General features: G+C 46.7%; 1 protein-coding gene across 1 annotated transcript in view; it reads left to right on the top strand.

Moving 5' to 3' along the window:
• The window catches only part of TBX4 (T-box transcription factor 4), a 35,084-nt gene extending 28,947 nt beyond the window's left edge, over window positions 1-6,137 (top strand). The window contains exons 7-9 of the mRNA XM_063173933.1: window positions 1,594-1,682; window positions 2,006-2,247; window positions 3,648-6,137. Coding sequence (XP_063030003.1) covers window positions 1,594-1,682; window positions 2,006-2,247; window positions 3,648-4,273 — 957 coding nt within the window. The 3' untranslated portion in view covers window positions 4,274-6,137. The remainder of the gene's footprint in view (window positions 1-1,593; window positions 1,683-2,005; window positions 2,248-3,647) is intronic.
• Window positions 6,138-12,748: the final 6,611 nt, after the last annotated feature.

The raw sequence follows: 12,748 nt of genomic DNA, 5'->3' as shown, positions 1-12,748 counted from the left end.
TGTGAAATCTGCCATGTGTAACTGCACCAGTTCCTTTCCTGCACTTTCATAGGAAAATGCTGCAGGAACAGGAACAAGTGTGAAATTCTTCCTCCCCAATAACCTGACCAGAGCTTTTCCTCCCAAGCAGGATGCCTGTGTGCCCTTTGATGCTGCAAGCACAGAGTCCTTGCAGAAATGTTGCAATTAGTGAGGCAGTAAAGAGAGCAGCAGCATGGATGTGGTATGGTCAGGCAGGCTGGGGGAAAGTGCCCATTAGGACACTGAAGGCAGAGAAGTTGTAGCTGTTGATGTAAAATGACCAATTGCCCAAACATGGTTAACCAAAAAGACTCAAAAGAGCTTATATTTAATACATAATTAAAATGTCTGCTGTCAATGGTGCCTTTCATCCCTAGAGCTCCCAGAGTGCTCCATAAACTCCACACTTGCACTGTCACTGCTGTCCAGCTCTGCTGGGGGGCAGCCCCAGATTTAGGGAAAATGTCCCAGATGAGCCCAAATTCCTTAGTGAAGATCCTTGAGGATCCTCAGGGGTCTGCAGGCTGGGGGGATGGACACTGCCCTGAGCAGGGACACAGGGACCTGCAGAAGGTGACAGCACCCAGGACCTCAGTGTGGTCTGCAGAAAATCTCAGCCTCAGAGCAATACCTGAATGGTTTTATTTATGCTCTTAAGCATCAACAATTAAAAACCTGGTCTGGGTTTCTTTTAGAAGAAACAAACTGCTGAGCTATATTTAGCTCAGAAATCTCCTGCTAGCAAGAAGTGTGGCTGTAAATAATTGTATCCCTAAAGAAAAAGATGAGGAAGTTGAGGATAGAGGTTACCCCTGGGCACAGGTCAGTGAGGAAGGCGTGTGCTCACCCAATTCCCCTCCTGGGCTGGATGAGGCCAGGGGAAGGTGACGAGGAGGGACTGAAGCCCTGATCCTGCTCACATCAGAGGAAAACCACAATCACTAAATAACAAAATGAAATTAAGATGTACAAACCTGCTGTCAGGCTGTGGCTTTGGAAGGGTCCTACTCTTCTTGTGGTTCATCAGCTGCTTGAGCTTCCCTGGAAGGGTTTGAGCCCTGGAGGCTGCTTAAATTCACATGTCACCACCTTCCCCTCCAGCACTGATAGCGGCCAGCTGTGCTCTCAGGAGTTTTTTGGTAAGGATATTTTTCAACATTGCTAAAAGTGCATTTGTAATAACAGCAACGCTCTGCAAAACCATCCCAAAGCAGAGCTGGCTGCTCTCCTCAGCACTCAAATGGGATGCAGAGAAGGGGGAGGGACAAAGCAGTGTTTGAGTTGTGATTTTCACAGAGTTCAAATGGCTGAATGGTGGAAAGTGTGTACCTAAATGGTGTGTAAAATTGTTATGGGAATTAGGGAGAGCCACACCATGACAAGCAGGGCTCTCTAACATGGAAACACAGAAAACCTTTTAAACCAGACAAATAAATTCTCCCTATCAGGAGTCCAGAAGAAGAACACAGGGCCTAGAATAAGACCCAGACCCACCCGCTCAGCCCTGCTGCTGCTGCACTTTTGCTCTGATTTGCTTTCAAACGCTTCATTCTTGGTTTTGTTCTTTCCAAGATAACCCAGCTGAAAATTGAGAACAACCCCTTTGCCAAGGGCTTCCGGGGCAGCGACGACAGCGACCTGCGTGTGGCTCGGCTCCAGAGGTACCTCCCTCCCTCCCTCCTCCCTCCTTCCTCCTCTCCCTCCTCACACCTGCAGCTCTTGGGAAGCAGCAGACCGTGCCAGAGTGTGTGCTGGTGCCTGAGTGGCACTGATATCCCTCAGAAGCCCCTCCTGACCACTCTGTGCTGCCAGCCCTGCCCACACCCAGCGCATGCGATGAGTTCATCGTCTGAAGCACAGGGGGTGAAGTCACTGCCTGGAGATGTTCTGGGGGAGCCAAACCAAGATTTCCTCACTCTGCTGATGAAATTCTGATGATGCTGATCACTGCCTAACCAGCCTTCATTTTTCTCACCTCTTCCAGCAAAGAATATCCAGTAATTTCCAAAAGCATCATGAGGCAGAGGTTGGTGTCCAGCCATGGCCAGCTGTCAGCAAAGCCAGATGTGAACCCACTCCATGGCAATCACCAGAGCCTGCAGCATTATCAGTATGAGAATGGTGCTCACATGCAGTTTGCAGCTTCAGATACTCAAGATCTGCCACTCAACACCTTCACAGCACAGAGAGATTCAGGGCTCTTCTACCATTGTCTAAAAAGAAGAGGTAACTCAAGTTCACAGCTAAAAAATATCACAGAAAATAAACCTGAGACTGTGAGTTTGGTTTGGATTGGTCTCTTGGGCTTTGATCTTCAACAATACTGCTGTGATTAGAGTGTTTTGGAGGTCAGGAGCAAGAGCTGCTGTTTGGAGCAATTTTTAGTGGGTTTGTCCCATAGAAGGTAAATTCAGACTCTGAGACAGAGCTGAAACAATTAATTAGAATGTGTAATTCAAATGGCACAGAGCTTCAGTGGAAAATTATTCATTGTTAGGATCAGCTGAATGCAGAATTGCTTGCAGGAGGCCATTAGCATTACCAAAATTCTACACTTTCCAAGGCAAAGCCATGAGCAATCCCCTCAGTGTCTGCAGAGCAGTGGGACTGTGGGAGCTTGGTATGAGCAGCTCTTTCCTCTCATCCACTAATTCTCAAATTTAACTGAGCTGTGACTGCATTCTCTTCCTTTTAGTCCAGCATCAGATGAGATCATGGCATGTTTTAAGTTAAATGGAAAAATTTTGCACAGAAGAAAAAAATCCTTCTATTTGCATGTCTCACTGCTTGCTAATTTATTTAAGCTGGGAGAATCCTCTGATCATGGCTAAATGAAGAATCTAACAGCACCAGTAATGAGGGCTGCAAGGCAAATGTGTAATTTTAGCAGATGTTTAATGTGCAGATGAATTCACTAATTCATCCAGAGAATATTTCTAATAAATAACAGAAAGCTGCTGGGGACCAGGGCCGTGGTCCTCACAGGAGGAGAGGGGCTGTGCAGAGCTGAGCAAGGGCTGCTCACTGGGAAAGGGCTCCTTTATCTGGAAATATTTCTGCAGCTTTTGACGTGAATATCTGGGCAATGTAGAGTCATTCCTGCAGTGACAGGAAGGCCGGCTGTGATAAGACCCTTTAAGAGACTTCTTGAGTTTGTCAGGAGGAACCGTGCAGGAGTGTCGGGGCCTCCTTATCTGGATGAACGTGGAGTAATCGCTGATGTGAGAAGAGTCCCTCACTTAAGCTGACAAATGTCACCGCAGCGCTTTGAGGCCGGGGAGGATTAGCCTGACATTTGCAGCACAATGTCGTTTTGATGTTGTACATTGTTTTTCCAAAGTAAGATGGTTTAACTGGATTAAGCTGAGAGAGGGGCACCGCTTTAGTGCAATAACCGCGGCCTCCGAGGGCACTCCCCGGCCGGCAGAGCCGCTCCTCAGTGCGAACGTCTCAGTGCGAATGTCTCAGTGCGAATGTCTCAGTGCGAATGTCTCAGTGGGAATTTCTCAGTGTGAATTTCTCAGTGTGAATGTCTCAGTGGGAATTTCTCAGTGCGAATGTCTCAGTGCGAATGTCTCAGTGGGAATGTCTCAGTGGGAATGTCTCAGTGGGAATTTCTCTTGCAGAAAGCGCTCGGCACCTGGACCTGCCCTGCAAACGCTCCTACCTGGACGCCTCGTCCTCGGTGGGGGACGATCACTATTTCCGCTCGCCGCCGCCCTACGAGCAGCAGATGCTGAGCCCGTCCTACTGCGGCGAGGTGGCCCCCAGGGAGGCCTGCATGTACTCTGGCTCCGGCGCCGACATCGCCGCCGTCTCGGCCGTCGACGATTTACCGCCGCCTCCGCCGCCGCTGAGCTGCAACATGTGGACTTCAGTCGCACCTTACAGCGGCTACAGCGTGCAGACCATGGACACCGTGCCCTACCAGCCCTTCCCGCCGCACTTCCCCGCCGCGCCCATGATGCCGCGGCTGCCGCCGGCCATGGCGGGCCAGGCCTCGCAGCCGCCGGGGAACGGCCCCTTCAGCGTCTACAACCAGCTGGGGCCCGCCCCGGGCCGGGAGCGCGGCCCCGCCGCCGCCTTCCCCAGGGAGCGGGGACACCCGGCCGTGTGCGAGCGGAAAGCGCCGTCCCCGCACCTGAACGCGGCCAACGAGTTCCTGTACTCGCAGGGCTTCTCGCTGTCCCGGGAGTCGTCGCTGCAGTACCATTCAGGGATGGGCGCTGTGGAGAACTGGACCGACGGGTGACCCCCGAGGCCGCGGCCGCCCTTCTGCTCCGGGACAGTGCAGGCAGTGTCGATACCTGTGGGTAACTTGCACTTCGCTGAGACACATGTGCATTTCCAGAGGGATTTGTGTGCGTGAAGAGCTCGTATCTTCAGGCACGCACAGAGTTCCATCTCCTGTCTCAGTGGGCTGGATTCATCAGGCTCTCATTGACTCCCAAATAAATTCATTCTCGTGTCTTCATGCAGTAGAAACCATCCTCATGATTAACGAGTGACGTAGCTAGTCATGTTCTTTTGCTTGTAATGTCAAACATCCGTGAGCAAATTTTGGCTATTTGGGAAAAATACGAGCTTCACTTTTACGGTCCTTGGCTCACGAAGCCGCAGCTCCCAAAGCTCCGAGGAAAACCCCGCTCTGTCGGTGGCGTAGCTCAAGGACTGCCGCGGCAGCGCCTCTTTAGCCCTTTGGGTCCCTGGAGATTCCAAAGGAATCCAAATTCCCAAGGGATTCGTTCCCTGGCAGTGCGGCAGCGGCGGGGCCGGGCCCGAGCAGGCACCGATGCACAAATGTCTCCTTTGCCCCACAGCGACATCGGGCGTGGCTGGGGGAAGCGAAGAAGTGAAGAGTTAAGTCCGAGGCCAAACAGCAAATTAATTAATTAATTGCAGCGTTAGGAACAGACCCAGTGTCTTCAGACTCCCATCCCTTGATTGAATCACATTTGCTTATTGCAATATATTTATGAAGTTTAAGCTTAAAAGTCGCTAATACTTTCCAGAACCAATTTCTGTATTTGCTGGTCCTTGATTTCTTTCGTATTCAGCTGAAACGTGCCTTTTGTGCTATGTTCTTTTCTTTTGCAGCTAACTCAGAATTGTCTTCAGCCTGAAGGAGGCCTAGAGGAATATTTTCCTAATGATGGGGTGAGGAGGGAAGAGCTCCCATGCCCTGTCAGGCTTTACAGTGTACAGATATTTGTAGAGCAGGTAAAATCTGTGAGCAGTGCATTCATGGAAGGCCCAGGGTCACTCCTGGCTGTGCCCTCTGTGTCCCTGTGCTTCCATCACAGGCTGGGTTTGATCATCTCAGAGGCCCCTTCCAGCCTCGGTGCCCTGGCAGGAGGCTGGCACTGCTGGGGCAGCAGAGCAATCCTTTGGGACAGAATTCCCCCACGGAGCTCCTGTCCCAGGCAGGGTCCCTCACCATGGGTGACACTGAGGTGCCACTGAAGAGCTCAATGTTCCACCTGTAGTCATTGCACAGGGGGGATTTATTTCATTGCTTCCCAAACGGGCAAGGGCAGAAAGCTGAAATGCAGGTTAGGAAGTGGGGAGGTGCTTCTGTGCTGTGGTGAATCCATGCCAAGAGGAGCCCCATGGATGGGGGGCTGTCACAGCCCCGAGGTCACATTTCAAACATTTCAACCAGGACAGTCCCCTGCAGCCACTCAGCAGAATTCCTCTGTGGCTGGTGGGGATTTTGTAACCAGATTTTGGAAATCACTACAATTTTTGCATGCTGAATAGCTATTTATATACATATATATTTTATATATATATATATATATAAAATTATATATATCACAAATGCAGGCCACGTGTCCAATTCAGCTTTGCTTTTAATGAATGAAATACTTAATAAAAATGAATGTTGCAAAGGTTTTTTTTTTTTTTTTGGAAAGACATCTATTTAAATTTTTTTTATTACACACCTTTGATGTAAAAACTAAGAATTGGTTAGACAAAAAAACCATATATACTACAGATAAATCTTTATTAGAAACCACATTAGATACAGGTGGTATGGAATTTTTAAATGTTTGTTACATAGCATGGACATTTTATTTTACATATCAGAACATAAAGTCATTTTACTACTACAAGCTGTCTCTGGGTGCATTTCAATAATTAGTATAAAAATGTTCCATGGTGAATTAAGATGTCTTGTCTCTCTTCTGTCTTCTGACTACACCACCCTCCCCCTTCCCAAGGTGCACACTTGGCCCTTTTTCACCATCCCAAAGCTCCACCATGGGGTTTTAGGTGCCCATGGGTTTATTTGGGATTTTTCAGGTGTTTCTTTGTTTAGGGCACACCTGAGTTGATCTGAGCCCTGAGTTAAAGCAGCCTCTGGTGCCCAGAGCTGCAGTGCCAGGGACAGGGCTGAAGAATGAAAGGAGGGAGGAGGAGGAGGAGGAGGAGGAGGAGGAGGAGGGAGAGGTCTGGGGGTCCCTGCCCAGAGCCTGCAGTGCTCAGTTCATCTCTCACTGTGAGCCTGCATCAACACTGAGCTGACAAATGAACCCAGAAATGAGAGGGGTCAGCAGCCCAGGCTGCACAGGAAAACCTGCCTGGATCTGCTGCCTGTTTTACAAAGGTAACCAACACAATAACAATGTCATTTTAATGAATAATCACTGCTGCTATTTTAACCATTTCTCATGTACCTTCTGCTCATCCATGCAGTATTTATTGATTTAAGGCAATTTAAAAAGTAATTCCTGCAAGAACCAGCCCAGAACCTTTCAGTCAATGCAGGGAGTGTGGAGTAATCATGGAATTGCTGCAAGTTTTACCTGGCAGCCTTTGCAAAGGGCAGGGCCCAGGCTCTGTCCCACTGGAGCTGAGGAGTGCCCTGGGGATCCCTGTGCCAAATAATGAGCTTTTCCTTGTAAAAATAGCACAGGGCATTTATGAGTACAGGACCTGATTGGGAAAGGCTGAGTTAGCAGAAAAATGTGCAAAATTTGGATATATGCTAATCTGGTCATCTGGGTTCCTTTTATAGTCACTGGAGAGAGATCAGACATTGAGATTAAATGGGATGAATCATTCTCCAGTGACAATCTTTTTCCACTCAGAGGAATCCACTTAGAGCTGATTTCCCATTTCCAAATGGCTAAAAAAGTGACATTAGTGGGATCCCCCTCCTGTGTGACTTTGACAAAAACACGGGGACATCACTGAATTATTTATGTCACAAATCCCACTCAAGATGAGTACAAAAAAAAAAAAGAAAAAAGAAAAATAAGCTGGTGATATTAATTTATGGAATGGAAACATGTTTTCCTTTTTAAATTCACTTTATGTTTTCATTACAAGATTTCTAACCTGGCTGTGTGTCCAGTCCCAGGTGAGGCACCCAGGTTCCATTTTTCCTGGATTTCTCCTGCCTTTCCCAGCTGGAGAGGCTTGGCAGGTGCTGGTCCTGATGGAGATCCTGGCTGGGCAGGATCCTTCCTGGGGATGAAGAGAGCACAGCAACCCTGAGTGTCCTGGAGGATTTGCTCTGTTTGTTTTTCAAATCAGAAACACTAAACTGGGCACATCACTAACAAAAAATCCCAACAACCTGCACAGCTTTAAAAGAGATCAAGTGTGCTTACCGTGTCCCAGTTTGATTTACTGCACTTTAAACAGCTTTTAATTCTCAAGAATGTGGAGGTTCATGTGTGTGGAGGCTTTTCCAGCCCCAGAGCTGCAGTCAGGAATGGCAGCCCAAGCTCAGGGAAACCAGGCCCATTTCAAATCAGATTAAAGCAAAAATTAGCAAGTGAGAAAAACCTGAATACACACGAGGACCGTTTTCCATTGATGTGCTCTAATCTGTGCTAAAAGGCCCAGGGAATTTTTAAATTCTGTTTTTCTTGAAGGTAGATGTCCAAATTTCATCTTGGCCCGGGCAGGCTGAGTTGCACTGAGCCCAGCAGCACTTGGTGCCAGACTGAGCTTGGACTTCCCTCGAAATAGAACAAATATTTGTATCAGCTTGCTGAGAATGTGAGTAATGGGAATATTTGCCAGAATTTCAACAAGCTCAACTTCAGTCCTGCCAAAAGCCCCACCATTCAATTTGGCATCACTGGCAGCTCACAGGCTCAAGAGGGGCCTAAGTCTGGAAGAGCTGGGGTGTTTTTGGCAAACATGAATTTATTTTTCTCTCTCTACATTTTGGAAAATTTGTGCCTTTCTGTATTAATTTATGATGTCATTAAATAATTCTTTTTGCAGCTTGTATAGAAAGAATGTTTCTTTTGAAGATGAGAACTCCCCTGAGGATGGTTATAGTGAAAAATTCCAGCCAGAGGGAACTAAAAAAAACCCAACTCCTCTCTCCTTGGCCACTCATGTTTCTGCAGTAGTGCTTAAACAGCAAAAAAATCTACAATATTTTAATTTAAGGACCTGCTCCAAGGAGGTGCCAAGCACTTGACTGTGACAAGAGGCAGCCCAAATTCAGTGGGACTGGAGGGTTTTTATTCCTGTGATAGCTGGAAGAGAAACCATGAGCCTGTGACTTGCTGGTAGAAAACATCACATTTTGAACTGGTTTGCTCTCTGCAAAGAACAGGATCAAGATTAAAAATTAAAGAAAAGGAAATCTTGGGAGTGGTACAAGCAAAGCACAAAGCCTTGTCCAACATGAATTTTATTCAATGTGCAAACCCTGCCTTGAGAGAAATGCCTGGAAAACACTGGGGGTGCTTTCATCACAGGGTTCCCAACACCAGCACCAGCCTTGCCCTGCTTAAACCAGAATTAAATTAAAACCTGGCATGGGCTGCTCAGCCTTACTGGGAAATGCCAGGGGAAGGTTTGTGTCACCCTGGTGGGTGTTTGTGTCACTTTTCTGGGTATTTGTGCCACCTTGCTGGGTGTTTGTGTCCCCTTGCTGGGTATTTGTGTCCCCTTGCTGGGTTTTTGTCCCCTTGCTGGGTGTTTGTCCCCTTGCTGGGTGTTTGTGTCCCCTTGCTGGGTTTGTGTCCCCTTGCTGGGTGTTTGTGCCACCTTGCTGGGTGTTTTTGTCCCCTTGCTGGGTTTTTGTCCCCTTGCTGGGTGTTTGTGTCCCCTTGCTGGGTTTTTGTCCCCTTGCTGGGTGTTTGTGCCACCTTGCTGGGTGTTTGTGTCACCTTGCTGGGTGTTTGTGTCCCCTTGCTGGGTTTTTTTCCCCTTGCTGGGTGTTTGTGTCCCCTTGCTGGGTGTTTGTGTCCCCTTGCTGGGTGTTTGTCCCCTTGCTGGGTGTTTGTGTCCCCTTGCTGGGTTTGTGTCCCCTTGCTGGGTGTTTGTCACTTGCTGGGTGTTTTTGTCCCCTTGCTGGGTGTTTGTGTCCCCTTGCTGGGTTTTTTTCCCCTTGCTGGGTGTTTGTGCCCCCCAAGCCCCAGCTCCTCCCCCTGGCTCCTGTCTGAGCTCTCTGGGAATCCCAGCTCAGCTGTCCCAGGGTTTTACAGCAGCAAGGATGGAAAATTGCCCTCCTGAGCCTCAGCCCACCTTTGGAACCAGGTCCTGAGAGAAGGAAATAAAAAGGAGATTAATTAGTGCAAAGAGCTAATAACACCAATTCAATTAAAATCAGGATAATTGCAGGTTTTGTTAATTAGAAACTCATTTAATAAAATAAAAGGAAACCCCACTGGAATGAAAAGAGGAGGAATAGCCACAACAGGTCACAAGGCTCTTGTTCCAATGAAAAATACTGATGGGGAAGGATTTGAAGGATTATTTGGCAGAGGTCAATATTTTTCATCTGGGTTTTTTTGTTGTTGTCATTCTCCTTAGCTCTCAGCAAACACAAACATTTGGCTTTGAACCATATATTGCTGCAGTTTGGAGGAACATTTCCAGTGGAGCTGAATTTACAAACTGGTGGAAATTTGACTTTTTAATAAGAAAAATGAGGTGGAATGTCAGCACTGTCTGCTTGGGCAGCAAGGATTTAACAGTCCTGAAAGGCAAAATTTGACAAATTTATCTGCTAGCTGGGAGGTTGCACTGATAACAGCCCTGGGCCAGGTCTGTGTGCTCATGCTCAGCCTGCAGCAGGGAGGAATCCCTGAACATTCCAGAACAAATTGTCCAGAGAACAATTCCTGACGTCAGGCACTGCCTGCTCAGCTCGCACATGCAAAGCCCCAGTTTTGTGTTTTCATGCCAAAATCCCAAGGCTCAGCCCTATTTCTGTTGAAGTCAATAGGAAAACTTTTATAGAGTTCAGTGCAGCAGGACCAGCCCTTTAATGTCCCCTCAGCAAGCCCAGCCTGCAGCCCTGGCTCAGGAATTGGCCTTGGAGGGTTTGAGTGTGAGGGACGACACAGCCACGCTGAAAACTACATTGACTCCTGCCCAGGGTACCCAAACAGCCACTGAGAGAATAACAGAAGTCTGAATCTGATATTTAAATGATTAAATTAATAATTCAGTATTTAATATATAGCATTTAATATAATAAATATAATTAATCAATATAAATATAAAGAATTTTTAAATTATTGTATTTATAAATATAATATTTGATAGTCAAACATTCTATTTATAAATATAAATATAAATATAAATATAAATATAAATATAAATATAAATATAAATATAAATATAAATATAAATATAAAGCTATTTACATTAAAAATCCTATTAATTTCCAAAGGACAGGATAGTCTCCTGCCACAGGCACTGTGTGACCCTTGCTGACAATCTGATATGGCCACAATTCCTTCCTTGGCTGCAGCACCACATTCAAGGGTTTGCTTGGAATGACTTTGTTCCTTTTTGCTGTTTCCTGCTGTGGGTTGGGATCCTGTGTGGGGCAGGGGCTCCTTGGGTTGGTTTTCCACAGCTGAGTTTCTCTTGTGTCCTTCCCAGTTTTCCTTTGCACAGATACTGCACCATTCCAATGAATCATGCTTTCTTCTCATAAAATATTATTTGATTCTGATGCCAAAGGCCAGATTTCCATAAGAGAGACTCAGAATGAGTAATAAGTACAACAAAAAGGATTTTTATTCTTCTGTTTTTCCTTCCCCACTCTCATTTTTGGGGGTCAGAGACTCCTTGGATGACCAGTGGCATTAGAACTGATATTTTATATCTCCAGTTTTGTTTAAGAGATATTTTATATCTCCAGTTTTGTTTAAGAGCTGCCTTTTCTGCTGGTCCAGGCATTGAGGTGTTTCCACCTTCCTCACACTCTTGGTTCAACAAAATATTTCTGATCCCTGTGACCCTCTCACCCCAGTTGTAGAGGCAGAGCCAGAGGCAGCTGCCAGGGCCCAGGACAGGGAACCCCCAGAGGAAAAACCTTTTCCCCAAGGGAAATCTCTGCTGATGCTCTCAGCCTCCACCTCCCCTCCTGGCAAGGTCAGGAGCCAGCAGGAGAATGTTGGGGCCAGAATTTGGGACATTTGCAAGGCAGAGCTCAGCTGAGGCAGGGATGGGGCCTGGAGGAGGGATCTGGATCTGCCCAAGGTGCAGCAGGAGCACGCAGGGCACAGAGAGCTCCAGCTTGGAAATGCACCCAGGCTTACAACAGGGATACACAGAGGAGTTGCTGGGTAGGATCCAGGTAACCACAGCTCCTCTGCACACTCCTCTGCTTTGGGTGTTTGTTGCTAACCTGGAAACATCTCCAGCTCTCCAACAGTGCCTTTCATGTGCTGGTGCCATGCCCTGAGCAGGGAACAAGTGGGAATTGCCAGTGTAAAGTGATAGTAAAGGCTGTCCTCACCTCTCTTTAATAGGGTACATTCCTTTTTGTAATATTGCTGAAAGTCCCTCAAATATAAGTGAAATAAAAACTGTTCTTTTACTTGCTGCTAATAACAGCCAGTCATGCTGTCCTTGAGAGCCACATATAAAACCAGTCAAGAAATATTTTCAAATGGTAAAATACTGCACTATAAACGAGACTTCTGGAGATGTTACCTAAATTAGCCTCCTTCAAATGCCTTTGTGATATTTAATCATAATCATAAAAGTCAGAGTGCTTTTGCCTTTCCATCAGAAAGCAGCCTGATGTGTTTTGCTAGTCTGGGTGTCGTGGTGTATAATTTCATAGACACAAAGACACTTCACTACCATAGCTCTCATTATTAAACAATATATTTTAATTGTCACCACCTTTCTCATATAGACAGGGGCCAAATCTGCCCTTATTGGCTTCAACTGAGCTCCACAAGGGATGAATTTGGCTCAATATATATAAAAATACAGCAAGTCGAGTCATAAAAAGAAATGTTTGGGTTTCTTTTTTTATAGCAGCTGGGTTTTTTTTGCCATCTGAACACACATGCCTGGCCAGTAAAATCCCCTGATAAAGGCCTGAAGTGTTTAAGAGTTCATATGCAGAGTAGGCCATGGTGTTTAATTACAATAGCAAAGATGCCATGCTGTAAAAGCCTTGCTTACCTGGAGAAGGGATCCGTGCTCCAGTGAGCCTTAATTACCCAGGGCATGCTGAGCTCTCCCCTCTGGCCATAACCTCTCACACCAATAACTCCTCTGCTTCTTCTGACATCTGAATAGTTGAATATTGTTAATTTTTGCTCTAATTTCCTTGTTTGGGTTACAGCTTTCCAGTGGTTTGCTGCTGATGAAAGAATTGAGCATTAGAAGAGCTGAATTCCTGGGACATTCCTCTTCCTTTCTTCCACTTTTCCCTTGGAGTTTTGCTCTGGCACTGCTGCTCCCCCATCTCCTCCCTGGCTCCAGATGGAGATTTATG

This window comes from Melospiza melodia, chromosome 21, assembly GCF_035770615.1.
Source record: "Melospiza melodia melodia isolate bMelMel2 chromosome 21, bMelMel2.pri, whole genome shotgun sequence".
Classification (NCBI taxonomy): Eukaryota; Metazoa; Chordata; class Aves; order Passeriformes; family Passerellidae; genus Melospiza; species Melospiza melodia.
This window is presented reverse-complemented; position numbering and strand designations above follow the sequence as displayed.